At 39.5% G+C, this 26,997-nt stretch overlaps 1 protein-coding gene across 1 annotated transcript in view; it reads left to right on the top strand.

Annotated features, from left to right (window-relative positions):
- PCNX2 (pecanex 2) overlaps window positions 1-26,997 on the top strand; it is a 149,383-nt gene that overhangs the window by 41,866 nt on the left and 80,520 nt on the right. The window contains exons 13-17 of the mRNA XM_065631048.1: window positions 4,162-4,333; window positions 9,348-9,458; window positions 10,982-11,073; window positions 19,987-20,096; window positions 22,290-22,386. Of these exons, the coding sequence (XP_065487120.1) occupies window positions 4,162-4,333; window positions 9,348-9,458; window positions 10,982-11,073; window positions 19,987-20,096; window positions 22,290-22,386 (582 nt within the window). The remainder of the gene's footprint in view (window positions 1-4,161; window positions 4,334-9,347; window positions 9,459-10,981; window positions 11,074-19,986; window positions 20,097-22,289; window positions 22,387-26,997) is intronic.

Here is a 26,997-nt window from a genome sequence, read left to right as displayed (position 1 = left end):
TCCCATCTTCCATCTACTTTCCTAAAACTTTGTTTGTCAGGGACATTTTTTGCAAACTTTTTAGTGCACCATACAAGCTCCAATGGAAATAAAATTTAGAGAGTTTTTCCGTGGAGGGTTTTAAAGGTGGGAGGCATTATAGATAAAGTTAAAATGGATGACTAGCTATTTTTTACACTATATATTTTTAGCACGATAGGTGTTTGTAAAGGTTTGCTTAAGCTGGTAAGCATCACAAAAAATAAGACAAGAAGAAGAGAAAAGATACTCCATGTACTGCTTCATAATTCATGTGACTTCATTAAAATTAAAGAGAATACATTCTCTGGATGATAACGTAAGGATGCAGAACAGCAGAAGGATGAAAGAATGATCAGTACTATGTCCATGAATGAAAATGCAGATTAGATTTTTCAGTGTGAAACAAACCATCATGAGCCACGGATTTGCACACTAAATTAATTTCTATTCTTGGGTCTATGAGTAGCCGCTAATGCCTTATGTTATTCATGCCTGCCAAGGGGGTTTCAAACTTCTTCCCTATCTCTCCCATACTGACTTTGTTACTGTTTGATGTGACTTGGTCATCTCTAGCCTATACCATTTTGAAAGACTCTGCTCTAAAATACCATCTAGTGAATTCAGAAAGCACGGTGCCTAGGGATGCATAAAGCTTTTGTTCTGAACTCCTTCCGAAAGCCACTGTATTTACTTCCTGGTGTTGAGGAAGAGCTGGCTGACCAAACCCTATAAAATCTGGTAGTCTGGTACAGTATTTTTGGAGATAAGATTATTTCTTGCCCCATACTGTGCTGTGACAGCTGGGATCTCCGAGCGGAACAATGTATATTGTTTGTATACTGTCATTGTGGTAAGGGCTGAGTTTCAGTATATAGAGAAGAACCTCTCTAACTCAGCTGATGTTTTGAATTTTTTATTCATTTATACTAATTTTTTTGAATTGTGATAATAGTTCTGTTTTGATCAGCTTTGATATTTTAAATTGGAACTTCCCAGGTTCTACAGCTAATGCTTGCTACTAGCATTTATCGTAGCTGCAGGTTTAGTACCATTGCCTGCTACAAGATACAAGCCTAATTTTCCTGTCAGCCTGTGCTTTAGGATTTCCAGTTCTGGTCTATTGGGAGCTGGTGGCCTTTAGTTGCTGTTCATACAGGGGTGCATGCTTCTGGGATGATGAAATTTGGGAACAGCCTCCTCACTGGAATGGTGGGGAGAAGAAAATAAAGTCCATCCCAAGTGTGAGTTTTATCAGTTTATTAACAGCAGAATATAAGAGAGGTGCCATTGACTACAGGGTATTAAATTCAGAGATCCAAGAGGTTCTTGTCATGTGCATTTTAAGGTTTTAGACAAATGGCTTTGACTGCAGAGTTTTTTGATATTGCTTAGAGGCAACAACAGATTGGGCAGTAAAGGCTCTGTCTGTAGTAAATGGCTGTATTGAAGGGTCATGAGAGCTTGTCTGCAAGTCCCTTGTAAGACACCTGTAGAGCTCAGGATCTAGCTCAGGTTTACAAAGACATTTGAACTTTGGAAGATTGCAGTTCATGCTCTTAATAAGTCTTACAGAACCACTTGCATAACATTATTGTCTCAGTCCCATTACCTGACAAAGCAGATAGCTATCACAGTGGGGCACCTGCCATAGGCAGTTTCATAAATCCCATAAGGCACTTAAAATGTGTTTTTAATTTGTCCCTGTAAGCTTCTCTTGCATGTGTGCACACATAAACAAAAAAATCATTACATATTTCTGAAACTTTCCCACCAAAATGCTTTGCAGTCAGAAATGCTATTTTACTAGATGGAAGTATTTGTGAAATCATTCTTTGTTGATAATCTTCATATTTTTATCAAAATCGGAGATGCACCAGTGCTACATTTGTATGTGAATATACTTTTAAAACATACTAATGAGAAACATAAGACTGAAAAAGTCAGTGACATTTTTTGGCAGACTTAAGGGAAAGGAAGAATTTTCAATGTAACTTTTATCAGTGGAGAAAAAATGATTGTTCAACAAATTAAATGTAAAATATAAAAGGAATCCTGCTTCATTATTTATATTCTTCAGAAGAAAGATGCAGAGTGAAATAGTTTCACCAAGATGAAATTGTTTTTTTATGTCAAATGTGATGTGTTTGTCTAGTAGAACAAAATGAGCCCTTAATATCTGAAATATCTTGTTGATAAGTTCCACTGCCATGTGGCTGTTTTGGTGAAGGGCTGCCTAGCTTGGCCTGTCAGTTGCAGGCACAGGAGGGCTTCATGCTTTTTTTTGTGCTTCTGAAACCATGAAAAGACGAAATGTAATGTCCATCCCCTGGCTGTGGCATTCAGGAGGTGATGCACTGTCCCAGTGACCTTCTCTTCTAGAAGGTGCCCACTCTTGGTCTCAAACCAGTCCTGCCCCAAATAATCCCCCTCACCCAAAGGATGTAAATGACAGTGAAAGACACAACTAACGCTGGCAGCGGTTCCTCTTTCTCGTGTTGGCTGTTCCCCAGATGTGAGGACCGGAGTCTCCACTGAGGTCTGGGAAGCTCGTTCAGCATCCCAAGCAATGTGACAGCCGTGGAGCAGCATCCTTCCTCCCACATCGCTGCTCTTGCTCTGCTCCTCTTCAGCCTGTAGCAGGCAAGATTTCCTTTTCACAGTGCTGTCTCAACCCCCACTGCCACCTGAAAATTAGGGAAGGTAGTGTTTACTCACATTTTGCAGGCTGTTCAGGCAGCCTTTGAAAGCTGCTTCCACAATCCTGACTAGCAGTATTGTTATTGGCTCAGTAAGAGTGATTTATTTAGAAGTAAGAGTTAAATATACACTGTAAACCTAATTGAGTATGTCAGTGCTCTGCTTGGAACTGAAAGGTGTGTGGAACTAAACCTCTGGACTTCATCAACTCTTACCCAACTGCCTTCAAGTAATTACCACACAAAGAGAAAATCTGGGTTCTGTAATTGAAGAGATAAGACAAGAATGTAGCATCATGATAAAATAGACTTTGGTCTGGAGTACGCATCAGGCCATAAATCATTAAGCAGTTGTTTAGATGCAATATTTACTGGTTTCTTTCCTAAGGCACAGTTCGTATCTAAGAAATGAACTGAAGTTTAAAACCAGTCAGAAAGTAATATTTGAAGTGAATTTTTTTGAGGCATATTTTTGTCTTTCTAATTCTCCTTTGATTTTTTTTTTTTTGTGGACCTGTGTCCTATTGAAAAAAAATATGTTAGTAAAGTTGAAACTCTGATTAAACAGCTAGGATTTGTTGGTGTGACTAGATTCATATTGTGTGGATGTGAGGTGCAATATAAGCCCACTAGTTCCCTGCAATCTGCCACCTGGTTAACTGATTTATCCCAAAAGAGAGTACAGATCAGTTAATAGCAATGCTAACATACGAGCTTGGCTGGCAGCCAAACACATACAGCTGCTGATTCAAATCAGTAAGTAGACAAAAAAGAAATGATCTTTTATTATGCTCACTTAAATTACATTTTACAAATAAGAACAGTTTCACACCAGCTTTATGCGAGGCAAACTTGAATTCTTGTCACTTTGCTTCTGGCTTCCTACACTCAGTTAAATCATATTGGTGTAAAAAAAAAAAAAAAAAAAAAAACACAAAAAAAATCAACCTCCATGCCTCACACTGCACCTAGGAGGTGCTCTACTATTTTTTCACTCCTCAAGGTGCAATTAAAAATTAATTTTATATTTCATAAATTAAAATTAAAAAATAAGCCAAGCTACCTGAAGCAGACATTCATTAAAATAAAAGTAATATAGAGAAGAATTTTTTTTTCTTGAAAAGAAAGGTTCAGAAACATTCACATTTTTTTTCTCCACAGAAAATGACTTCTTCTGCAGTTAATGTGTGTTGAAAGGTCCAGAAGGTTAGATTTTCAAAAGCATAAATGATTGATGGAGTTAGTCTTAACTGCTTTTTGTGCCTTTTGCAAGTCTGCTCTGGAGAAGATAAAATACCTTGTAACATTTTTATTATTAATTAGTATGTATAAGTCATTAAAATACTTTGTCTGACTCCTGACCCCCTCTCTGGTTTAATGCAGTACACACAGTAGGAGAGTGAATATAAAATTCAAACACTTTTTTTTTTTTTTTTTTATCCAGGGGCACAATAAAATCATAACCTACAGCAGACCTGTTTATTTTTGTATATTGTGTGGCCTTATTTTGCTGCTAGATGCTGGATCTAAAGACACAAATCCTCCAGTTTATACGATGTATGGCTTGAAGCTCTTTTCACCTAGATCTCTCCAGTCAGCCAGAGACCATGTAATAGGTGAGTCAATATTTTTCCTAGGACTGTAAAAGTGAATTAAGCGTTAGCCGGGGAAGTCTGTGTTTTCCCATGCTGGCAATCAAACGCATGTTACGGAGGCACAACTCTGAGTCGAATTGATAGAAACATTTGGAATGACTTAAGACACAGGCGGGGGGAGTGTGGGGGACAGCTGGCAACCTTCCCTCATGTGAAAGGAGTTCTTAATGAAATGAGGCTCATGGAGAAGTCTCTGTAGAAAACTAACAGTCACTGATATTGTTAGCAAAAGACATCATCTGTGAAATGCAGTTAATCTTTGTAAGGGTTTTTCTGTGCAGAGCAGTTATTGCAGAGTAAGCTGAGTTTTAAATTTAATGCCTGGAAGCTAATCCATGCCAAGTCCTTGGTTGGACATTCTTCCATTCATGAAGAACACGCTTTTTCTTGGTTTAGTTTAGTTTAATCTTGCTGTCCACGTGATGTGTTAGTGTGGAGCAGCTGCTCCTCAGTAGCTCTTCCAGCCTGTTTCTTTCTGGAATTGTACCCAGGAGTGGCTGAGGACATTCAGGTATTGCCCCAAAACAGGACTGATGATCCTTTGGCACTAATTTGGAGTGGCCACAGCTGGAAATACCCTGTTTTGTCAGGGTGCTTCTTCCCGTTAACCTTGCAGTCTGTAACTGGTGCTGCCCTGGTTGTGTCACAGGTACAAGTGCTGAACTGGACTCAGGTCACGTTAGTGCAACCCTGTTAGGTATGAAGTAGAACAAATTTACTATAAAAGTTGTGAAAACTTCCCAAGAGATGTGTCATTGGTATACAGAGGACGACCCATTGGTTTGTGAATTTAGAACCAGGAAAACCTACTGTGGTACAGGAAAGAAGTTTATGATAAAGAGTGTACAACCTTTGAGGTCTTTGTTCACCTGTGACTGTTGTACTTGCTTTCTGCTGTACTCAAGTCAGACTATTACTGCCTGAAAGGCATACTGTTTTCAGGAAAGCCTTCTGGTCCTTTATGTAGGTTCATTGACTCCCAATCTTTTTCACCAGAAACAGGGGAATAATGAAGACCTGCAACTCACTTATTTTCATTAGTTTCTTTCATTACTTTCCTATGGTCTCATTAAAGTTTCTTCTTACGTCCTATTTTCTTTGCTTGTCAAAGGTGAACAGTAAAAATGCTGATAAATAATTCAACAAGAATCTTAAATGACTCTTGGGATAGAGATAAATGAAAAACTATAGCAACCACTATAGGAAAAAAAAAAGTGGTTATAAATGTGCTAATTTTGGCTGGCCTCAAAAGAGATGGTGGAGCAGGTTCTTGTAACACCCTGGAGCAGGTGAGGGAGAGAGGAACTGCAGGCTCATCTCCCCAGCTGGCATCTGTTGAATGTGAGAGGGAGAAGAAACCATTTCCCATTGCTTGTCCCTGTTCTTGTTTTGCCAGCTGTGGGAGCTGGCACATCCGTGGGTGTATTTGTTCCAGTGATGTTTGGTGCCACGCTCCGGCAATTCCTTGCTTTCTCTTTGTGGGAGTCCCAGCTTCTGGCTGCCATCAATCCTTGCGAGTGTTCACAGTGAGGCTACTAAGCCTAAGTCATGTCAGTCGGCATCCTCCAGCATCTTGCTGCGCTTTGGAGTACCAATTCCCTTAGACACTGAAGGTATAGGGGGAAGTATAGGTAGGGGCTAGAAGTATATAGAAGTATAGGGGGAAGGTATAGGGCTTTGGGAGGGAAGTGGGCCCCACTGAATACCAATGAAGTGTTGCTATTGTTTTGTGGGTTTTGCCTGTGTGCTAGGTATTTTTGATATCTTTTTATTTGTTTGTCGTCATATGGTGAGTTTTTAATTTATATTTTACTCATAACATGGTGTTCAGACTTGATATGTAGGAAATCAAGAGATTTTGAATATACAGTACAAATACCGAGGAAAGGAAAAGTTTTCTATTTCAGGTGTTTACTATGGTTAAGAAGCTAAAGTGATGGAAATCATAGAAAGGTCTTACCAAGGAACTAGTGTGATGCTGCATAGCATACTATTATAAAAGTCTTGAAACAAGGTTATAAAAAAAATTTGGTGGGAATTTGTTAGATGCGTAACGATTACTTAAGGAATGTGGTTTTTAACGGGTCCATTTCTTTGCAAGTAATCTATTTAGGATCTCATTGGGGTTTATTTTAAATCGATGCTGGTCCTGCTATTGATTTGTGTTAGTTTGTATATCATGGCTTTAACTCACTCTAACTATGGTTTTCATCTTGAACTCGTTACATCAGTTGACCTTTTTGCTGGATTAGCACACGTAGTGGAAGTAAAGGCATGGACAGAGCCAACCTCAGTCACTGGGTGCTACAGGTGTGGTTGGTTGGCAAAAGCAGTTACACACTCAATGATAGTTCTTGTGATGAAACCACTTAAGCATTAGACAGGTGTGTGAAATTATTTGGCAGACATCTCGGAAAAATAAGTTTCAGGTGGTGACAAAATTGTGTGATAGCAAGTCCTCTGCCTGCTGCTTTCAGCAATGATGGAGTTTCTGTCAGGGGAAGAAAGCCCCTGTGAATGTTATCCTCTGCTATATTCAGGAAGGGGAAAACAAAAAGACTCACTGAAATAATACTTTTTTTTTTTGCCTGTGAAAAAGTATGTATTATTACACAGCAAATGGATTAGTGCTCAGATATATCATTTTTTTAGAAGTTTGGAATCTTATTATTTTAAAATGTTCGCAGTGACATTGTCACTGAATTGCTGTTCTACATTTCTCAAAAGACCCAAAGCTTCTGAAGTCAAAATTTCTGTTTCCACCCTACGCTTATCTGGTAGCTACTCATTTAGAGAAAACCTTCAAGCTGCAGCTCACATAAGCATCTCTTAGTGGTCCAGCCGTTAAAGGTGTTGTATGTATGGAAACATGTGATGCTTAAATATTCTCTGGAATTCATAATGTAATTTCAACTGATTAATCAGTTACTTCTAGTGTTGTCTTCCCACAAGGGAAACTACTGCTCCTAAATTCAATCTTTTTGTAAGTGACAACTATTGGTTTTCCTCTCTGGTGTACTCCTTTGTGCAGGTTGAGATAAATAAAGCTATCTTAGCTAAAGAAATTACTAGGGTTATTCAAGATATTAATAGAGAGAGGGTGAGGTGAGGACACTGCTGTAGTCAACAAACTTTTCCCTCCTTGTTTACCTTCACTCCTATATATTTTGGTGCAGTGATAGTATAATGTCTGGGCTTGTTCTTCCTTTCCTTGCTCTTATTCAGCTTTTTTGGAGGCTGCTACAGCAAAGGCAGTTGTTTGGGCTGAAGGTCAGTAGTCTGAGTTCTGGCAATTCTGCAAGTCCTTTGCCTGAGGAACAAGACCCTCCTGTGAATTTCAGCAGTGAGTTTTTGGGATAGTTGGTCCTGTGGCAAGTGGACATGGCCTGCTGGGCAGTTTGCCGTTGTCTGTCTTCAAGAGTGGTCCTTGCATGGCTTGATGGAATATCTAAAAGAAGAGCAGAGTAGTAAAGGAAGAGGAGGTTCATGATGGCATTTGCATGTAAAAGATGGAGAAGACAGTGTTTCCTGACATTCTTACATATGTATAATTCGTGCCAGTGGCAGGAAGTCGTGATGAAGGGTGCATTGTGAATGCAAGTGTGCTTAAGTGAGCCCTGTCTGTGTTTAACACTTGAGTATGTAATTTTTTTCTCCTGTGTTTGACTTCCTCATCAAGATTTACAATATTAGATAGCAGTAGTGTATGGTATGATATGATATGATGAAAGTAAAAGCTGTCAGGCCAGACTCAGTGTATTGTTTTATTTTAGCACAGGATTCATTAGTTAGCGGAGCTGGGAGTAAAATGTGAAATTAGCATTCAACAAAGAACACAAATCCTATTGTTACCTTCTTAAAATTTGACTGGGGTGGGAGGACGAATGAGTTGTACTAGTGATTTGTTTAGTTTGCTTTTAATGAGAATGAATAGGAGGAAACTGCAAGTCTTCCTAGCATGCAAACTAACAAATACATACTTGTTTATAAGGAAGAGTGGCTGACACACATCTCTTGCCTTCACCATGCAGAACATTCTGGTACTAGTACAAAGAAGCAGTAAGCATATGATTAAACATGTGCATGTATCCTTGAAAACTGACAGTATTGGAGACCTGGGTCAAGTGTGTGTTTCGATGCTTTGCCAGACAACTGTGCTGAGCGTTTTCTGGGGTGGAGCCAAGAGTAAGTGGATGGGAAGGAGGAGTGGCTGGAAATGAAAAGAACGTTAAGACAAGCAGCACAATTACCTGAATTATGACTTCTGCTTTTCCTTGACTGTAAAGCAGCCATTTAATTTAGCATTGCTATTTAGAAAGAGACTATGCAAAGATGACAGATTGGATTTTACCTCTGAGTTTCCTGACTGTTTTTAATATTCATTCATTACTGCAAAGTCAAGGTCCATCCTGCCAGAAGCTGGGGAAACATTCTGGGGAAATTTCACTATAAGTTTGTCCCATTTTTAAGTGTTGTTTTATATGTCTGCTGTTGATTGCTAGCAGCAGCAGAATACTGTGATAGCCAAAATACTTAGGATCTTAGCTATGAAAATATTTTTTGTTTGTTTTTATTGAATTATACCTGTGCTTGAACCATCTCAAGTTCAAGGAGGAAGTTCCGAAGTCTGCAAATTAAAATTTCTGTACTTTAAATAGAACAAATGTAACTTTGAAAGTATTTGAGAGCAGTAAGGACGCTATATAACACTGTTTTTTGCTGCTGCTGCTTTTATCCAAAATAAAGCTTAAATTTAACCTCTGAGCTTTAGTTTCTTACATGTAAAATAGCATCATTTATTTTGAATACATGAGAAAGAAAGTGTAATCGTTGCTTCTAAGGTTAAGGTATGCTCACTTGAGTAATCTACAGAATTTATTGCCATGATTTCTTATTCTGATATGATGCATGTTTCTCTGTTCTCCATACATTGTGATGTATGACTGTGTTCTAACATACTTCTTTTTTTCTTTAGTGTTTTTATATTGCTTTCCTGCAATTTCTCTTCTTGGTCTTTTCCCTCAAATCAACACCTTCTGTATATATCTTTTGGAGCAAATAGACATGTTGCTTTTTGGCGGTTCTGGTAAGTAGCCAGTTGCAGTCTGAGCTGTCCCGTCCTGGGCTTATAATCTTAGATTAGAGTATATTATCGTGGGTTTTAAAGCAAAGTGTATGTTAAGGCTCAAACAGCTAATGGTTTTCATATACCAGTGGGATGAGTACTAATAAGACCCACTTGATTAAATTTCTTTTTTTTTTTGAAAAGTTGTATACAAATTGTGCTATAGGCTGCAGAGTGTGATTGACATCAAAGGGCCCTTTCCTCGCATGTCCAATGTGAATCTTTACTATAATTATAAAAAAGAAAAACTTAAATCTGTTAAAACTCAATTTAAAAAATAAAAATAAAATGTTCTCATTGTTCCATAGTAAGGCATGTTCACAAGATACTGGATGGGTGGGGTTTTTTAGTGTTATTTTGTTAAGAGATTGAACAAGGCCCGTGAGAGACAATGTGTAATTTTTTTGGTGGTAGTTTTTGTTTCTCATTATAGCTTAAGTAACAGAGAAGATTGGGATGCACCTACACTGTCATCTTAGTTTGGATCAGAAACAAGCTTCCTCCCTGTTCCCACTTACCACATGTTGGTTTGCATCACAGAATGATGTCAGTGTGCAAACTGGATTCCACATGGATGAAGCTTAAAAGACAGGTGCACTGTAAGGCTGCACCTGTTGCACTCCAAACACTAATTGCCCTAATATGGTCTGTGGGACCAGACTAGAGATAGTCTGCAGTAAGGCATCTCAAACATGTATGTCATGGATATGACATCCTCAGCACTTCTCATTCCACAGACTCACATTTATTGCGTTGTTCTGCTTATTGCTGTAGACATAGCCTTTGGCGAGTGGTTAAAACTAGGACAGATGATACGGGTGTTCTTTGCTTTTTGTCTCAAAATACAGTAGCAGACCTGGAGGAAATAGCATGTTGGATAAAGTCCTCATCTTATCAGTAATGATGATTCTAGTGTAAGCTGAACCCTAATTAGAGCACGGTTTTGCAGCCCCTGTATCTCCATTGTTTGAGACTGCTGAACTCCTAATTCTGACAGCTTTTCCTACCCTACTTCTGGAAGCTCTCGAAGGAGGCTATAGCAGGAGATTAGCTGGCATCCTTCTGTGTCCCCCTTGAAGTTCATTCATGTATCTTACTATGGTGCAAATCATGGCTGACTGAGCAAGTTAGGATGCTTTTGGATGACACCAGAGCCTGTGTCTCAGGAGCAAAGGGAAGGAAGAAAATTCCACATGGGGTCTGACTAGAAAACTGCCAGCTTTGGAGATCACTTCATTCCTCCTCGGGACCTCAGGTCAGCAGAAAACAGATGGAGTACAGTGGCATCGGGCTTTCAGTCTTCTCTGTAAACAGTTTTGAGAGCTTATTGGGGGACTGAAGGTGTTCTCTCAACAACTAGCTTTGTGGTATCAGATTTTAATCTCTGTACCTCTTGTGATGCAAGAGCTGTTTCATTTTTTTTCCTTTGATTGCATGTTCTCATTTAGGAAGAATTTAACTAACGTGTAATGTCTGTATTTCAGCTGCTGCTGGGTTTGTATCTGCACTATACAGCATTTCCCGAAGCTTTGTGGTTCTGATTGTCCTATATGCTTTCTGCTTCAGTGCAGTGAAGGTAAGCCGGAAAACAACACTGCAAAAATTCGAAATTTCAAGCTCAAAATTCATATAACCTAGGGAGACCAGCAATGGTTGGTGCTACATTGTCATTGTTGTTTATCAAGATAAGCTTTACAAGCCATGCTTCGGGTTCTGCATATTAGCTACACTGAAATGGATTGAAACTGTAGTAGAAATACTGGAATAAACGTGTCTAATACCTGTGACTGTTCGCCTCTTACATGTATCATATGCTGACAAAAAGGCTGGTTAGCTTGTTCTATGCACCCTTCCCAAGAATGCCGAATTTTGGGGTGTTGTTTTTTCTTTAATTGGCAGATGCTGCATTTTGAGACATATTCAATCTAAAGCTTTTTTTTTTTTTGCAGTTAATATATATATCCTCTGCATTTTTTGTTTTATTTAAAAAATAGCAATGCAATTTTGATTGCCTTCAAGTCTGGTCTTCAAGCAAGACCAGAATTTCATCTTAGACTTGTGATAAATTTATCCTTCAAGGGACAGCCTTTTGACAGCGTTTCCTTACAGACTAGATGCTGTCAGTGCCTGTGCAGGCGTGTGCCAGGATGTGCAGTGATTTAAAAGCTGCTCTTGACATCTTGCAGGCATATGTGAGAGGATGTTTTGTGGTGCTACACATGCATAGCACACACAGAGATCCCAATATTAGGTTTTACAACAGCCAAGGATGTATCATGTCAACACTCAGGCTGGCGATTTACACAGATGAGAGGGCCGATCCGATGTTTCTTTAAGGGAATTCTTTAAGGAACACAAGCATCTCTATAACGGCTTTAAAAAATTTTCCATGTAAAATTTGAATAGGAGCCTTAAATCAAAAAAGGTCAATTAAAATGCCTTAATGATCTCTCACAGATGATCAGAGCTGGCTGTGCATGTGTTTCTAATCGCTCCCAATAGTAAGGTAAAATGTGTTAAGCCACCATTTTATCTTGCCCCTGGGTGGCTTGAGTCCATACACAATAAATTATGGCAACTCAGCTGCTGAGCAGTGCTGCATTAAGACACTTTAAATTAGATGTCCTTGAACATGTGGTGTACTCCCAGGGAATCTCCTGTTGCCGGGCTCACCCAGTATATCTGTTGTACTGGTTTGACCTGACACAGCTGTTTGTTGCTAGAAAGCTTAACTGCTGCTTAAGCAGTTTCCTAAAGTAGCTAGTATTCCTGCTACCACTTTCCAGCAGTATATTAGTGATTCAGAATCTGGCAGCTGGGATGGAGAAGGTATCTCTCTCTAAGGATGAACAGAGTGAGAAAAATCTATAATGGGGGGCAGAAACAATGAGAAAAATGGAAAGAGCTGTATAGAAGGAAGAAATTGAGTTAAACCACTGTTCAACAGATAGATATCTGGGGAAATGATCATTTTTTCCCCTCAGGTTAGCAGAGGGCGATTCACTACTTGTGTGATGGATACTTAAAGAAATAATTTTGTAAATAGTGTTAAAGAAAAGCCTCTTAAAATATTCTACAAACTCCTTTCTTAGAATAATGCTTTAAATTACAGCATGCAGGTGGCTTTGTAGATAAGCAATCTCCTCGTGGATTAGACTTCAAACTGCTTGGAAATACGCTTTTAATGCTACCCTGAAGTTGTAGAGTGCTGTGAAAGATTTACAAGATATCTGTTATAAATTACCAATATTAAGTGCAGACTTTCTGTTCACACAGAAATTACAGTTAATTTGAATTTTTATGGCACTGTACTTGTGAAGGCACTTCTAAGGAGGTCAATTTAAAGCGTGTAAAGATGATTCCACTTGCTTTGGCTCACAATCTCAGTCTACTGAGGTGCTTGAAATTTCATACATTTTTTCTTCTACAATTTATGAAATAAGCACTTGCGTTAACCCTCCTTGTTCTTCAGTCAGGTCCAGAGATTTTTTTCCTTTTGGACTGTTGTCGATAATATTACAAGAAAATTATTATTTGTTTGGTGGAGGAGGAGTAAGAAATGGCTTAAATGCGAGACAAAAATCTGATCCTGAATAACGACCAGTATGAAAGGTGGTCTAATACCCCTGTAAGAAACTAGAACTGTTTTGATATGTAGTGAGCAACAACTCCTGATCCTGTTCACATGAAGGTTTGGATTTTTGGTGCAGCAGAAACTGCAGAGTTTAATTCAAAACTGAGCAAACACTATAGTCTGTTTCATTGAGATGTTTGCACAACGGTGATAAGTATATGGTTTTCGTCAAAATGGAAACAGCATGTCTTCCACGCTTGCACTTTTGAGCTATTCTTTATTTTTTATTTTTATTTTACTCATTTAATGTATAGTCAGATTGGCAAAACCAACAGAACAAAATTTTCAATATTTGTGGAGCTAAAAAAATCATCACAATCAAAAAGACTCAGGTCGGGGAAACATGACAGACTCTGGCACTGGATTTCTGGGTTGCAAAGCTTATTTCTTGGCTGAGATGTAGCATCCTCGAATGTAAACTCTGTTTACTGGCAGAATATCTTATAGCTCAGCAGGTGTAACTAGCAGAGTTCTATTTCCTGAAATAAATTGCAGAGGAGAATGGATCTCTTAAAATGGTTGTGTGCTTTTTACTGGTGAACAATTGCTCGCATCAAATGCCCAGACTGAAGACCCATTCTAGTGGTATCAAGCTTGACCCTCTCCTTCCTTAAGTGGCTTTTGTGTTCTAATTATTTGTTATCTTCCAGGGTGAAATAGTGTATCCTCATTTCTCTATGCACGTTAATTATTCTAAAAGGAAAGATGATATTCTTGAAGAAGTTCATTAGAAGAATAATAAGGTTACCACATGGTTTTTTAAATTTTATTAAGAAAAATAATGCTCATTTAATAATAGATCTGTATTCTCCAGTGAGTTTCTCTTGTTCCTTTGTAGAACAGAAATTATATATACATATGTGCAATAGCTTGCAGTCAAATTTTGAAATTATTTTAGAACAGCATATTCAAAGCAATTAATTCTTTGCTCTAGAACTCAAATTTTAGAAAAATTCGAAAGTAAGAATTGAGCAGTTGTTTTGGATATGTCCAGAAAACAGTGCAAGTACTCAAGTTAACTTTCAACATGCGAATATAAGCTCTGAGAATTGAGACAAAGAGGCCTGTGCTGAAATCCTGTGTCTTGTTCAAGCTGATATTGCTGTTGAATTTTGTTGTGCAAAACTAACTGTTGTCTGACATAGTTGTTCCCTCTGTGAAGTCACCTGGATAGATTTTTGTTCTAGAGTCATGTTATCCCAGTGATGCAAAGGTGGTTTGGCTACAACTTTAAGGTACTGTAAAGCATCTCTTTATACGTCTGATCCCATGACACATCTCTGTGATGAGGGATATGACACAAGCTGCTTATCCAGACTTACATACAACAATACTGTGAACTTGATTTTGGACAAGAGAGAAGATAAATATCTTAGCTTCTGAAGTGCGAAGACTTGAGTTTCTCCTGCTCGCTTTGAGATGTTATTCATCTCCCAGGCCTCAGTTTAATGATATCATCACTCCTTATTCCAGTTCTTTCTTGGTCCTTTATGAACTCTCATTTACTTCTGTTTAATAAAAAGCTTTAAATCCTAGACATGGATTTATCACCTCTTTTGGTCATTCCTTGGATTGTTACATCTAATAGCAGCAATTTTTCAGCTCTCTACTCTTTTGAAGCTATTGGATAACTGACTTCAGTTTAAAATTATCTGCTTTCACTTCAGCCTGGCTTTATTTCTGATCTCAGTTTCAGTCCTGTAATCTTGAACAGAAATTGGCAACTCTAATAACTACCTTAGCTTTGATATATGAAAGGGTTATCTCTTATTTCTGGAGGAGGTGTTTTTATTCTCAGATATTACTTCCATCAGATATAGATACAGGAACTTCTGTGTCATCTGTTTCACTTGAGTAGAATTGCTTGATGTGCTGATTTTTGTTTCCCACTCCATCTGTTTTGTGGTCTGTGCCCAAGTATTTAACAGATATTTTTTTAAAAAAAAAGTCAGGTGTGCCCTCTTACTTCTTCCACAAATATTCAGTCTGGGATTTAGCCATCTTGATATTGGACTTTAACATTCCAGCACATCAGTGTTTTTCTGTGGGGCAGAAGAGCACACCCCCAAAGGTTCCTGGAATCAGAGAGTCCTTCTCTTCTGCCTTCTGTTCCAATCAACTGGTTTGGATTTGAAACTTATCCAGAACCAGTTAATTATTTGTCATCAAGCTTTTTTATTAATTAATTAATTAATTAACTGCTTCAGGAACTTGTAGTTTATCTTAATCAGCCTGGAAAAAATTCAGATTTTGGACTTGGGTCAGAAAAATTAAACTGATGTGAATGTGTTCATACGTAGCACAGCTGCATCCTCCAGCTTTGTGTAAATGCATTTTGTTTTTAATGGAAGTTATATAGTTTCTACTACCTCATACCCGAAGAAAGTATTTTCTGGTAAATTACTGCTTCAGTGGACAGTTACTAAAAATCCTTTGTGTATTTTAAACCATTCTCAACTCACATTGATGTAGTTTGGTTTGTTGTTTAATGAGTTTTAAACTCATTGATCAGAATAACAATGCTTCTTGATTCCTGTTTTCAGTGACACAGGCTTAATCTGTGTACTAATAATTTTGAAATATTTGTCTTGGGGTTTTATAATGGGAAGGAATTGCAAGCGTATGTCTCCCTCATTCTGCTAAGACTGCCTGCCCACCCAAATAAATTTCTAACCAGCACTGAATGGGCCCATGTGTGTAGACAGAATTCTCGGATATGTAAGTGACCGAAAATAGAAGTATAGGATTATTAGACAGCTTTGTTTCTATTGCATAAAATACTTCCAGCCCTGTTGGAGGTTTTGAAGATGAGGCTCATCAATTTTATCTGCTTTCCAATTTAGAGATCCCTCAGGTTCAAGCAAGAGCTGTTAGCAGTGTTAATTTTGGAGAGACTTGTCAGATATCATGTATTTCATTGAGCAATGTTTGCAACCATAGTCAGACTCACACTTTAGTCATAACTTCAGTAGTTATGCTCTTAGTTTTCTGTGTATAATATGAACTTATTGTCCAGATAGAACAGAAAAAGTAAATTATGTCTGCAGAATCTGATATGGCCCAGGGTTACTCTTACAGAAGTATGTCACTGTATAGGGATGTAGACATCTGTAGTTTTTGTTTAGGATAAACTCACCATTATGTGAAACATGAGTATTCATGCCCGCACCTGAAGTTGTTACTCATCTTACTCTCCAGCTGAGGAATCCTTATCACAGACTAGGACCTGGTTGTGTAACTGCATCAGTCCCATCCTTGTAGATTTTAAATTTCAGCAATGAATTATGGCCACAGATAACAGTTGGGAGTGCACAGAAACAAAGACAACATTGCTCAGAAATGGGTGATAATATCTATTTTCTGGTAGCTTATCACTTGTCAGGTTTTTGGAGCTGTTTTGGGAAAGTAATGTTTTGTTTTCTATGGTTGATGGGTAAATAAGGCTGGTTGGGCATCTCTCCCTAGAATTTGTCTCTAACCATTGTAATGCGAGACCTGTGAATAATTCACATTGCCTGGTTGTTAGCCTGTATCCATGATAATATAGTTAAGCTATGTTCTCTACAAGTTAACCTTGTAGAGAACAAGTTATCATTACCATTTTCTCATACCTTTGGGGGGAGGTTTGCCTTTTACAGTCTTGTTCAGAAATTTTTTTCATGTTCAGAAATAGGATTATAGTATTTCTTTCCATTTATCATCCCACATGTGGAATGGCTGACCATCAACAGCTGTCTTGCCTATTGTTTGATACGAGCAATAGCATAGATCCATGATGAAGCTGGGGAGTGGAAGTAAGGGGAAAGACCTCCCCAAAAAATTGCTTGAATAAGGATGAAATCATGAGAGAGTGGAAAACTAGATGATGTCTATTCTTTGTGAAGAATGACTGGAGTTTGTCTCCATATTTAAAAAGCCAGTCAGTATGCAAACACCTTCAATGATGCTAATGCTGCAGCAATCTGCGATGTCTTTGAGTTGAGAGGAATACACAAAAAAAGTAGCAAGAGTTTCTACTTACCATAATGGTTCTGCTGTGTTCAGAGCACTTTTTATCTCTGAAGTAGGATACAGGATTTATTTTAGCATATCTTTGAAAGATAAGGGTTTGCTACATGCATTTTTTTTTAAAGGAAGAAAGAAGCAAAAAGGATAAATAATATAGGACAGAAAACTACTATCATCACTTTTTAAAAATACATTTGCCTCCCCACCTTCACCAGGGGTAAAAGGCTTTTAAGTTCAAAGACACCTTTATCTTCCTTTTTAGTGGGTTGTTTTGGGATTAGGCAATTCTGTGGTTGAAATGGAACACCACCACCCTGACCACTGGGTCTGTTGTGGCTCATCACTTGATCATGCTTAACCCTGTAAGTCCGTCTCACTTGTTTTAAAAATGACTACGTGAGTGTCTGCATCAAAGTCAAAACTGTGTATGAAAGCACTCCATGTTGCCTCAACCAAATGAGGTAAAGTAGGAAGTCAAACTCCTTGTCTAGTATGACAGATAATAACCAGCTTCCAAGACTAAAACCTGTCATTCCTGTTTTCCCACTGAGAAGAAGAATTGTCCAATTATCAGCTATACTGTTTTCTTCATCTTTTTAATCGAAAGCTCTACCAGGCATCATTAGTTGGGGAGGAAAATGACAAAATGAAGCAGGCTACATCACACTGGTGCTGGAGAAATGACACCATTGTTGATTTTTATCTTTTGCACAACATTGTGTAGCATTGTTCTGGGAAGTCCTGCTCCCCAGGCACATAGCAAATATTGATGCCTGTCCTGCCTGCCTTCCTGGCTCCCTGGAAGATGAGCTTTGAGGGGACAATGACGCTTTGGAACTGGAGCACAGGCCAGCCAAATGCAGCAGCTGTGTGTAACATACAGAAAATATGGAAGTAAAGAGCTCCCAAAACATTAATATGAGAAATCAGCCATGTGCAGTGTTATGGTAGAAACAGAGCAGAATGATTTCTCAAACTGGCTACTGATACATTTCAACACCCAGATATATTGCTGGTTTCTTTATAGGATTTTGCTTTCAAAATAAGTTGCAGGGCAAAGGGGTAGTCAGTCACTAGAAGCTGCTGGGTGGATCTGTATGCGGTTGTGTTGCCTTGGAAATGCAGTGGATATCTGGCTGGACTGTGACTCAGCCATTTTCAGAACATTTAGTTTTCTAAAGTGTTTTGAAGAATGTGAATTTCTTATCTGAGACTAAGCATGGGAGAAGTTAACCAAATATACATTTGGCCCCAAAGTAGGAACAATGAAACAAAGTGTGGAATTGGATGGCAAAGGTGAACTTGACAAACAAATGGTGCTGGATTATTTCAGTAATACTGTGTATCTCCTTCGTTTGTAATGCCTGTTTTAAGGAGGCTTGTTTTGTAGAACTGGGCACTCTTTCATCTTGGTGATGTTCAGTAGTATGATGAGGGGAAGGTGATTCTTTGAATTAAAATTTCACTTCTGTGATACCAGTTCTTAGGATAAGGGGAATTTCGCCATTATATTCCAAAGAAACCTCACGTGGTAGCAGGTGGTTTATCCCGGTTTATCCCTTAACAGCAAACTAGCTCATCTTTCCCGGGTGTTCATTGCTTCCGAAAGAAATGAAATCTTTCTTAGTGTGAGTCAGCTTTGCTAATAAATCATGCATATCATTAGGCAAAATAAGACGAATAAAACCACTTTATTCTGCAAAAATATTGGTCCTTTACGAGTTGTGAAGGTTTTTCAAGCAAAAGACATACTGCAGAAGATGCCTTGTTCACACTAGGTCCTATAAGTGTTGTCTCTTAAAACCGGTCCAGAAAGTGCTCTGATATCAGGATCTGGTAACATTACATTCACTTGCTCAGATAGTTGTGTGGAGGCATTGCACATGCCTAGTAAGTGAAACGACTGTGGGCACTGAATTTCTGTGTCCTTCACAGCCAAATTTTGTGTCCTTTTACAGTCAGGACTCACAAGTTTGTCTTAGGATCCCTAACTTGTAGCTGAGGACTCCACAGTTGAAGCTGGTCTTGGTAAACGTTCCTTAAGCTTCGTGTTCTTTCTCTTAATATTTCTAGCCAATTTTAGCTGTTTACGTCACCCAGAGACAGTTGTTCATCTTGACTGTGCCCAGAGTGTGCTGGCGAGTGTGTAAGCTGTCTCTTCTTTCCCTGCGCAAGGATGTCACGTATGGTGGTGAGCGCTCTCCCGCTCTGCTCTGCTGCCCTCCAGTCGGGGCCTGGGTGCGACGTACAAAGCAGCAGATTTCAGAGTGAGGTGCCAGAACTGTACCCCACTGCCTGATTTAGGCGACATTAGCGTTTGTTGCATGCAATCTGGCCACAGGTCAAGTAACTACGTATCAGTTTAGAGTTTAGGCCAGGGGGGTCAAAGTCATTTTCACTGGGGGCCACATCAGCCTCGCGGTTGCCTTTGAAGGCAACCGCGAGGCTGATGTGGCCCCCAGTGAAAATGACTGTGACACCCCTGGTTTAGGCTAATACAATGCAGTTTATTTCACTCAAATCTTATTTAATGAGAATTTTCCTCTAGTGTTTTATTAAAGAGGAAGGAAAACCTGCCTTTCACGTGTTTCCTAGATAATTACTGATTAGAGAGGAATTACATAATGTGATCACAGAACATGCCTCTAATCACAGTCTTTTTCACAATAATAGTCTTTGATATGAGAAAAGCTTTTCAGCCCTTAGTAGATGGTGTACAAATTTAGCTGATATACATTTAGCACTATGCGTATGGCTTAGCCTACTATATATATTTTTATTTATTTATTTATTTAAAGTTCTGCATTCCTAACTTACAAATACTCTGCTTTCTGTCCTTCTGTTCAGGAGCCCTGGGATGCACAACACATTCCAGCGCTGTTCTCTGCTTTCTGTGGTCTGCTAGTTGCACTTTCTTATCACCTCAGCAGACAAAGCAGTGACCCATCTGTACTGATGTAAGTTGCCTGCAATGTTGTTTGTCGATTACCCCATACAGCACACAACCAGAGTGATGTCTGGGTTTCAGAACCACAGGGATTGTATCTCGAAAGTATGGTGGTGAGGTGGAAATTCCTTGCCATGTCTGCCTGGTTGGTATCAGTCCTGTAAATAAATGAAGTGCTGCAGTCAGATTGCCAGTGAGGCTGGTGCTCTTTAAACAGCACTATCCAAATTCTCTGAAGTAGATTTTGTCCTCTGGGAGATTGTGTGCTTGCCATGTTGGAGGATAGAGAATTACCTGAGGGGCCTCTCAGGCTACTGCAGTTGCAGAATGTGCAGTGGGTAGCACTGTGGCAAGGAGAAAGGACATTTGATGTGCTGGGAAGAGAGCTCAAATCCGGTTCTTGCTGAGGGTCACTGTCGGTAGGCTGTGTCTTTCTGTTTGAGATTAGCTCCTTCCTTTTCTGCTCTGACACAGTCTGCTAGAGGTAGCTGAGAAAAGGTAGTGTGTATTTAGAGCTGACATTGCGAACAAAGGAGATCCAGGAGAAAAGTCCCAAAATTGTGATCTGCAGGTTGAGGTGACATGAAAAAAGCCCATATATCATAGCTCAGGAGTGGCAGACATGAGTTTTCCTGCATGGGAACTGTGCTCTATGGCTGTCATGGGGGCTGTGGTGGTCCACAAGCACCTGGGCATCTACATATATGGCTGTGGGATTAAGCAAGCAAGTGGGTTTTGTGCAGTCGATATCACCACAGCATCTGGGATTCTGCTTCACAGACAGCTCAGTCGTATCCTAGAACAGTGCAGAGGAAACCCACAGGTTCTCTCCTTTGATTCGTGAGGTGTGTTGTGTGTATCTTGAGATGAGGCTCTTTAGTGTATGAAGATTCTAGTAGGCATATGGTAAGTCACGGTGGTTGGATGCACAATTCTGTAATGCTGGAGAGAAGGGACAAGTGGGGAGCTTTTTAGGCCATTCAAGATTATAACTGAGCAGAGAAACTTGGGAAAAGGAAAAAAATTCTGATCGGGGGAAAGGATATAGGGCATTAGTGGAAAACTGGCATCCCAGTAAATCTCACTGAAGAACTGAGAAACTCCTTCTTTACCATCCAGAAGATTCAGGGAATCTGATATTTATACATTACTAGGCTCTGATGTGGCAAAGCAATAAGAACTGCTTGTATCTATTGCCATTAACTTTATCCAAAGCCTATTGTGTCTGCCACTGATGTCAATTAGACTTGGATAAAGCTTTGTGTAGGTGGTGTGTAGTTCATTGACTGTTACGGTATGGAAGGAGGTGAAGCTCTGTACTGTCTTAGGGTGATTTGTTTAGTCTTGGAGTAAAATATACAGAGGTAAATTGCAAATCAGCATGCAAGTATCAGCTCTTTCAATTTTGAAGTAATTTAAATGTATTCTTCTCTCCCACTCCCCAGGAAGGACACACCAGTTCATTAACTTCTTTAATAAAACAGAAACATGTCTTTCCTTAGGACTTTTGTTTTAAGGAAGTAATCTTAAAACATTAAATCAATTTTAACTTTAAATCTAGCTTCCAAATTCATAACATTCTTAATTAAATCTTCAGCAGCTGAAATGGTTGTTAAACATCTTAAGATTATGTGTTCAACATCATCAAATGTTTATTGTGCAATCATGATAAAAATGTATAATCTTTAAAAAAAGAGGTTCAAGATTTTTTTTACGCAGCTTTGAACTTAATTAAAAGAAGTTAAGGAGATTGGAAATGATATTTAAGGGATGGCCTGTGGCGTAAACTTCACCATGGAAGATGAGGTAGCACATAAATCGTGAGCTGAGGATTACTATACTATTTATACAGAAATGGTTTCTTTGGCCTTTCCAGTGTGGGTCTAAACAGCTTCCATATTGGTTTCAGCTTAGCTGAAACATTAATAAAGGGCATGAATGTGACAGTACCCTCTCTGCTCATTCCTCTAAATGACTGTCACATTGATTGAACTGCTGAGACTCCTTAACGTTTTGGTGGGGAAGTTCTGCCCTGATCATGGATAGAGCTGGTTTGTGTCACTCTCCAGCTATACAGAGATAAGATAACTACTGCATACATGAGGAAGGAAAGCTGAGGCTGTTTTCCCTCTTCTGCCCTCCAGGAATATATATACCTGTTAGACATGTTCAGAAGTATTCTAACTAGGATTTTTTTTAACAGGTCCCTTATTCAGTGCAAATATGTCCCTCACTTTCTACGTCAACAATTTGAAGATTCATCAGCAGATCCACTTCCAGAAAAGATGAGAGAATCAGTGGTAAGACCTTTTACTTCATTACTTTCTGTTCAAAGCTCTCTCCCATCTATTTTCCCTACTGAGGAACCTTTTAAATATTCTCATTTAGTAATTTAAATATTTAAATTACTAAAAGCGCAGAAAATGAGAGGATATATATCCCGTTCCTTTAAATCCACAGATGAAAACTTAGAGAAGTTCTGCATCTTCTTTCCAGTGAGGCTGGAAGGGAGAAGGGGGATATTGCAGTTCTCCTTTCTGAAGGGTTCCTTTGAAGGATTTAGCAACATTGATTCCTTGATATGGTTGATGGGGAAATGTGCTCACAGAGCTTGGGGAATGTGGCATCTCATCCTGGTATTCAGAGAGTTAATGCAGGTTCTGTGCATAGAGTTACAGCCTGGCAACCTGGTGTATACAAGGTAGGCTGGTTTGTTCAACAAGTGTTCAAAAAGGTGAGCAGTTCTGCCCAAGTCCTTGTCTGTGTTGGAGGGAGACAGAATTTGGTCCACAGGATTAGGTGTGTTTAAAGCAGCTCTTATTAATTCTTTTTCTAGGGATAGGTGTGGACCTGGTTTTCAGGAATGGTTTTTTCTTTGCCAGGAAGTATTCTTTTGACTGTACACCCTCTGCCCCGGTCAAGCCAGGGGGAGCACAGACCAGACTTGGCACCTGGAGATGGAAGAAGCATGTGAAACTTGACTAGTATGAGAGAGGGAGGTCCATGCCTGGTGCCAAGCATTGCTGTCTCATTCTCTCTTCTGTTCTTGGCAGGAAGTTTATTTCCTACTGTCTGGCACCTAGCTCTAAGTTCGTGTCAGCTTATTTTCCACTTCAGCTTGAACATCCAAAGTGACCCATCTTCCTTTTTGTGTCTTTTTATGTTAAAAAAATTCCCTGTTACCGAAGGGAGGCTGATCTTATAAGAGTTCATATGGGAAGATGGTCAAGTTCGCAGAAGCATGAAGGGGTGTTTGACATTTCTTAAATCATGAACTGCCCTGCTGCCCGGCTGTCAGGCAGCCCTTCTTCCTGACCACGTCCCTAAAGCCTGCATCTGAGCATTTGCAATCTAGGCAATTATTCCTAAATTCTCGAATGCTTGCACAAGCAAGGAGTGTTCAGAGAGTGCCTGGAAGATGGACTGTCTTTTCGTGACCCTTAGATATGACCTGACAGTCCACAGTGCCTAGTGGTACAGGTTGCTAGAGTGGTAGCTGGCCTGCCCTCCAGATGTCCCTTCAAAGGGATATACTTCTTCTGTACATCTTGCATCAGTTGTTGAGCATTTTATAAGGTGTTACACAACCTACATTCAGCATGAGTTGATCCCACACTACCACTGTTTTCTGCTTTTCTTTGCTAAGCTGCTACTTAGATTATTTTCTACTATGTATAATGTTATTTTAACCTGCTTACTCTAATAAGACCCACGTAAGATTGTGATAGGTTTATTTCTTGTTGCTTGTATTGAGCTACAGTTTCTTGCAAACTAAACCGTTTGCAACAAGTTCAAACTGCAATGTGAATGCCCAGCTAGTAACAGAACAAAAAATCAAGTATCTATGTTAAAGTTTTGCTATATTTTGTGGTATTTCTGGTGTGTAGGTTACTGCCCCAGTTCATTGTCAGTCCTTTCTTGTACATGGGCACTGTATGGCAGATGTAATGGAAAGTTTGGTGTTCCCTTGTATTTGTATCCCACTGGTATCTTTTGCTGATAGTACCCTTCTTGGAGCAGTGCAGAGTCTAGTCTCATCTGTTCTGCAAATGGAGCCTTGCCAGGGGACTCAAGCAGTCGCTGTGTCTGTCCACTTAACTGGTTGCATTTCACAGTGCAGAGGGAAACCTGGAGCAAAGCTTCAAGATATTGAAAACAAAACAAATTTTAAAAAAAACACACAAAAAAAAACCCAAAACCAAAACAAAACAAAAATTGGAACAAATTTGCATCTGAGATTCTGGCTGTATTTTCAAAGCAGAGTTGTGCTGCAGACTCTCGACCTATGTTTTTATGTCAGTAACCTGGACAGGGATCTGATGTCTATACTAACGCCGTTGCCATGTGGTTCAACCGCACTTGGGCCCTTGAGCCACTGGGGCAGAGGATGCAGAAGCGCAGGGAGGACTGTGGTGGGACTGGCCAGATGTAGGACTTCAGTTCTTCTCTTCACTATGTCTTACTCCTGTCATGTTTTACCAGTCGTTTTTTTTCATTTAACTAAGTGGGATTCCTGGCACCTTTTGCTTTCCAGGATGTACCTGGTTTTGGGGATTGGCACTTTTCTGTTCTTTTCACTTGATAGTCCATGCTGCTGCTTTTAGACGCTGCTTTACTTCAGTGTTGCTGGACCTTGCTCATTCTTTACCTCTGTCCGGGCTTCCCTCTATCTGTATAAAAACTGTAAGCAAATGTGTTTGCTTACCATATCAATTAGCAGTGCTAATTCTTCCACGCTGGGAGATATCTTGAAGAAAGAGAGGGCAATTTCTGATTAATACAGGCTCTTTGTCTAAGCCCTGTGTTATCTGATACCTCTGTCTCATTTAAACACAAACTAGTTCGCCAAGAGACTCACTGCTGTCTCAAAGTGCAGTACTAATAGAGCAAGTAGGGGAGAATTGAGGCAGGAGAAAATGCATGTGCCTCAGATTTGAGGAGCACAATCAAGACAGTCTCTGCTGACTTGCTTCAGCAACAGAAATCGTGTTTAGGATGTAGGACTCACCTGACTCTTAAAAGCCAATTTAAAATAGCTTCCAGAACTTCTGCAAGGGGATCTTCAAACAGTTCAGAAACTGGATGAAACAATATGTCAGTATTTGAAGATTTTGTGGTGGTGGTTTGTTTTCTTTTTTCCTCTTGGAGTGCTCCTCTGTGAGGAGAGTATTTTGAATACTCTGTCAGTGGCAAGAGATGGAAGGTTGCAACAAAAAGGATGCCCTAATGTATATACAGACGCACAGTCTACATAACATGCCATTTAAACAAAACCTGCTTTAGTCAGAAATCCTGAGGCATACAGAACCAAACCACCTCCTCGAGGAGCTGAAAGCAAGCAAGGTTAATATTGAAAATTAATGTGTTGTAGTCTGTAGTGACTTTTCATTGATGTTAGGAATAATAAATACAGCATCTCTAATGTTTAGTTACATGACCTTTACTATTTTTCGTTGCTTGAATAGCTGTGTAAGAATTGCCAGCTTTGGAAGCCTGAATTATAAAGCAGCTGTGATGGATAATTGACCATTCAACTTTGAGAATGGTGCTTCCTACCACTATAATTAATTTCTATAGGCATCCACATGGCTGATTACTAGATTAACCAGTGGCCTGAGGGTGCTAATGTGTTACATTCAAACTCTGCTTCCTTCCTGGCCATTAATACAAACATTCAGATAGCTAGTAAAAAGATTTGTACAAAGCTCCAAAAGAATAATTGAAAATAGTAATTTTTTAAAAGCATCACTGTAGTATGTTCTGCTTGCAAAATCTGTGAGGCATCAAATGTATTGCTGTTGGTTTGGGGTTTCTTTTTTTCCTTGAGTGCAAAATGCAGAGATTCTAACTGTGATCAGAACTTAGCTTTTCCACATTGGACTGATTGCAATGGAGGATCAATCAAGCATCACATGGTAGGGCTTTTCAACATTCAGTTCCTAAGCCGTGGGAATGGAATCCAATATCCTGCTTTAGAGAGTTGCATTTAAATGCAGAATGGGGGGCAAAGCTGCGTCCAAGGTAGGCATGTGCTTTGCAGGAGCTGGCTGCCTTCAGCAGGAAGGTGGAAGCCTCAGAGCCACCCATAGCAGCCTGTAGGTGGGTGCCCAAGGTTTTTTCCTGGAAGGTGTCTCTGAGACCCCATCAGCCAGAGAGGTAACTGCCCAGGGTCAGCTGTTTCCTGGGAGGCCCTGCCCACTATGCCATGAAACAAAAGTGACTCCTGCTTAGCTTTGTTTTAGAAGGAAAAAAAAAATCTGAATTTTTTTGAGAAGTTTGAATGTATCTGCCACATCAAGAAGGAGCTCCTGTGGGGACTGTTGTGCAAGTCAGCAGCTGAGTAATGCGATTACATTTTGAAGCTGTTCTGTGCAAGGGCAAAAGGGCAAGTCTGGGCACGCATGTAACTGTAGACACTTTAGATGTTGCCAGAGTTGGAATGCAGCTGTCAAATGTGGGTTCAAAAAACTGAATAGTAAGGGTGCTTTGAAAGCACAGGCCTTTTCCTGGATGGGATTGTTGATATGTGTCAAAAGCGGTGAGAGTATCCTGAAACACACACTTGGAAACTTGGATGGGAAAGGTGACAAATACCAGTCCTGTGCAATATAATCTATGTAATTACAACTTGTTCCCTTTGGTGACCTGGCCTGTGCATAGAATGGAAAGTTGGGATCCCATGCCTGCCCACCAGATGTCTATTATTATCACCTCTTCTGATTTTATAGCTAAATTCTTAATATTTGGTGCTTTTGTTAAAATGGCAGCTTCTTCAGTCACCTGATTATGAGAGAAATAATTCATTTTAGTAGTAATCACAGAATGGGTGGGCTTGGAAGAGGTTTCTGGAGATCATCTACTCCAACCCGCCTGCTAAAGCAGGTTCACTCAGAGCAGATCGCACAGGAATG

This window comes from Caloenas nicobarica, chromosome 3 (genome assembly GCF_036013445.1).
Source record: "Caloenas nicobarica isolate bCalNic1 chromosome 3, bCalNic1.hap1, whole genome shotgun sequence".
Lineage (NCBI taxonomy): Eukaryota > Metazoa > Chordata > Aves > Columbiformes > Columbidae > Caloenas > Caloenas nicobarica.
Note: the sequence above shows the minus strand (reverse complement) of the source record. Positions and strands in the feature narration are given on the sequence as shown.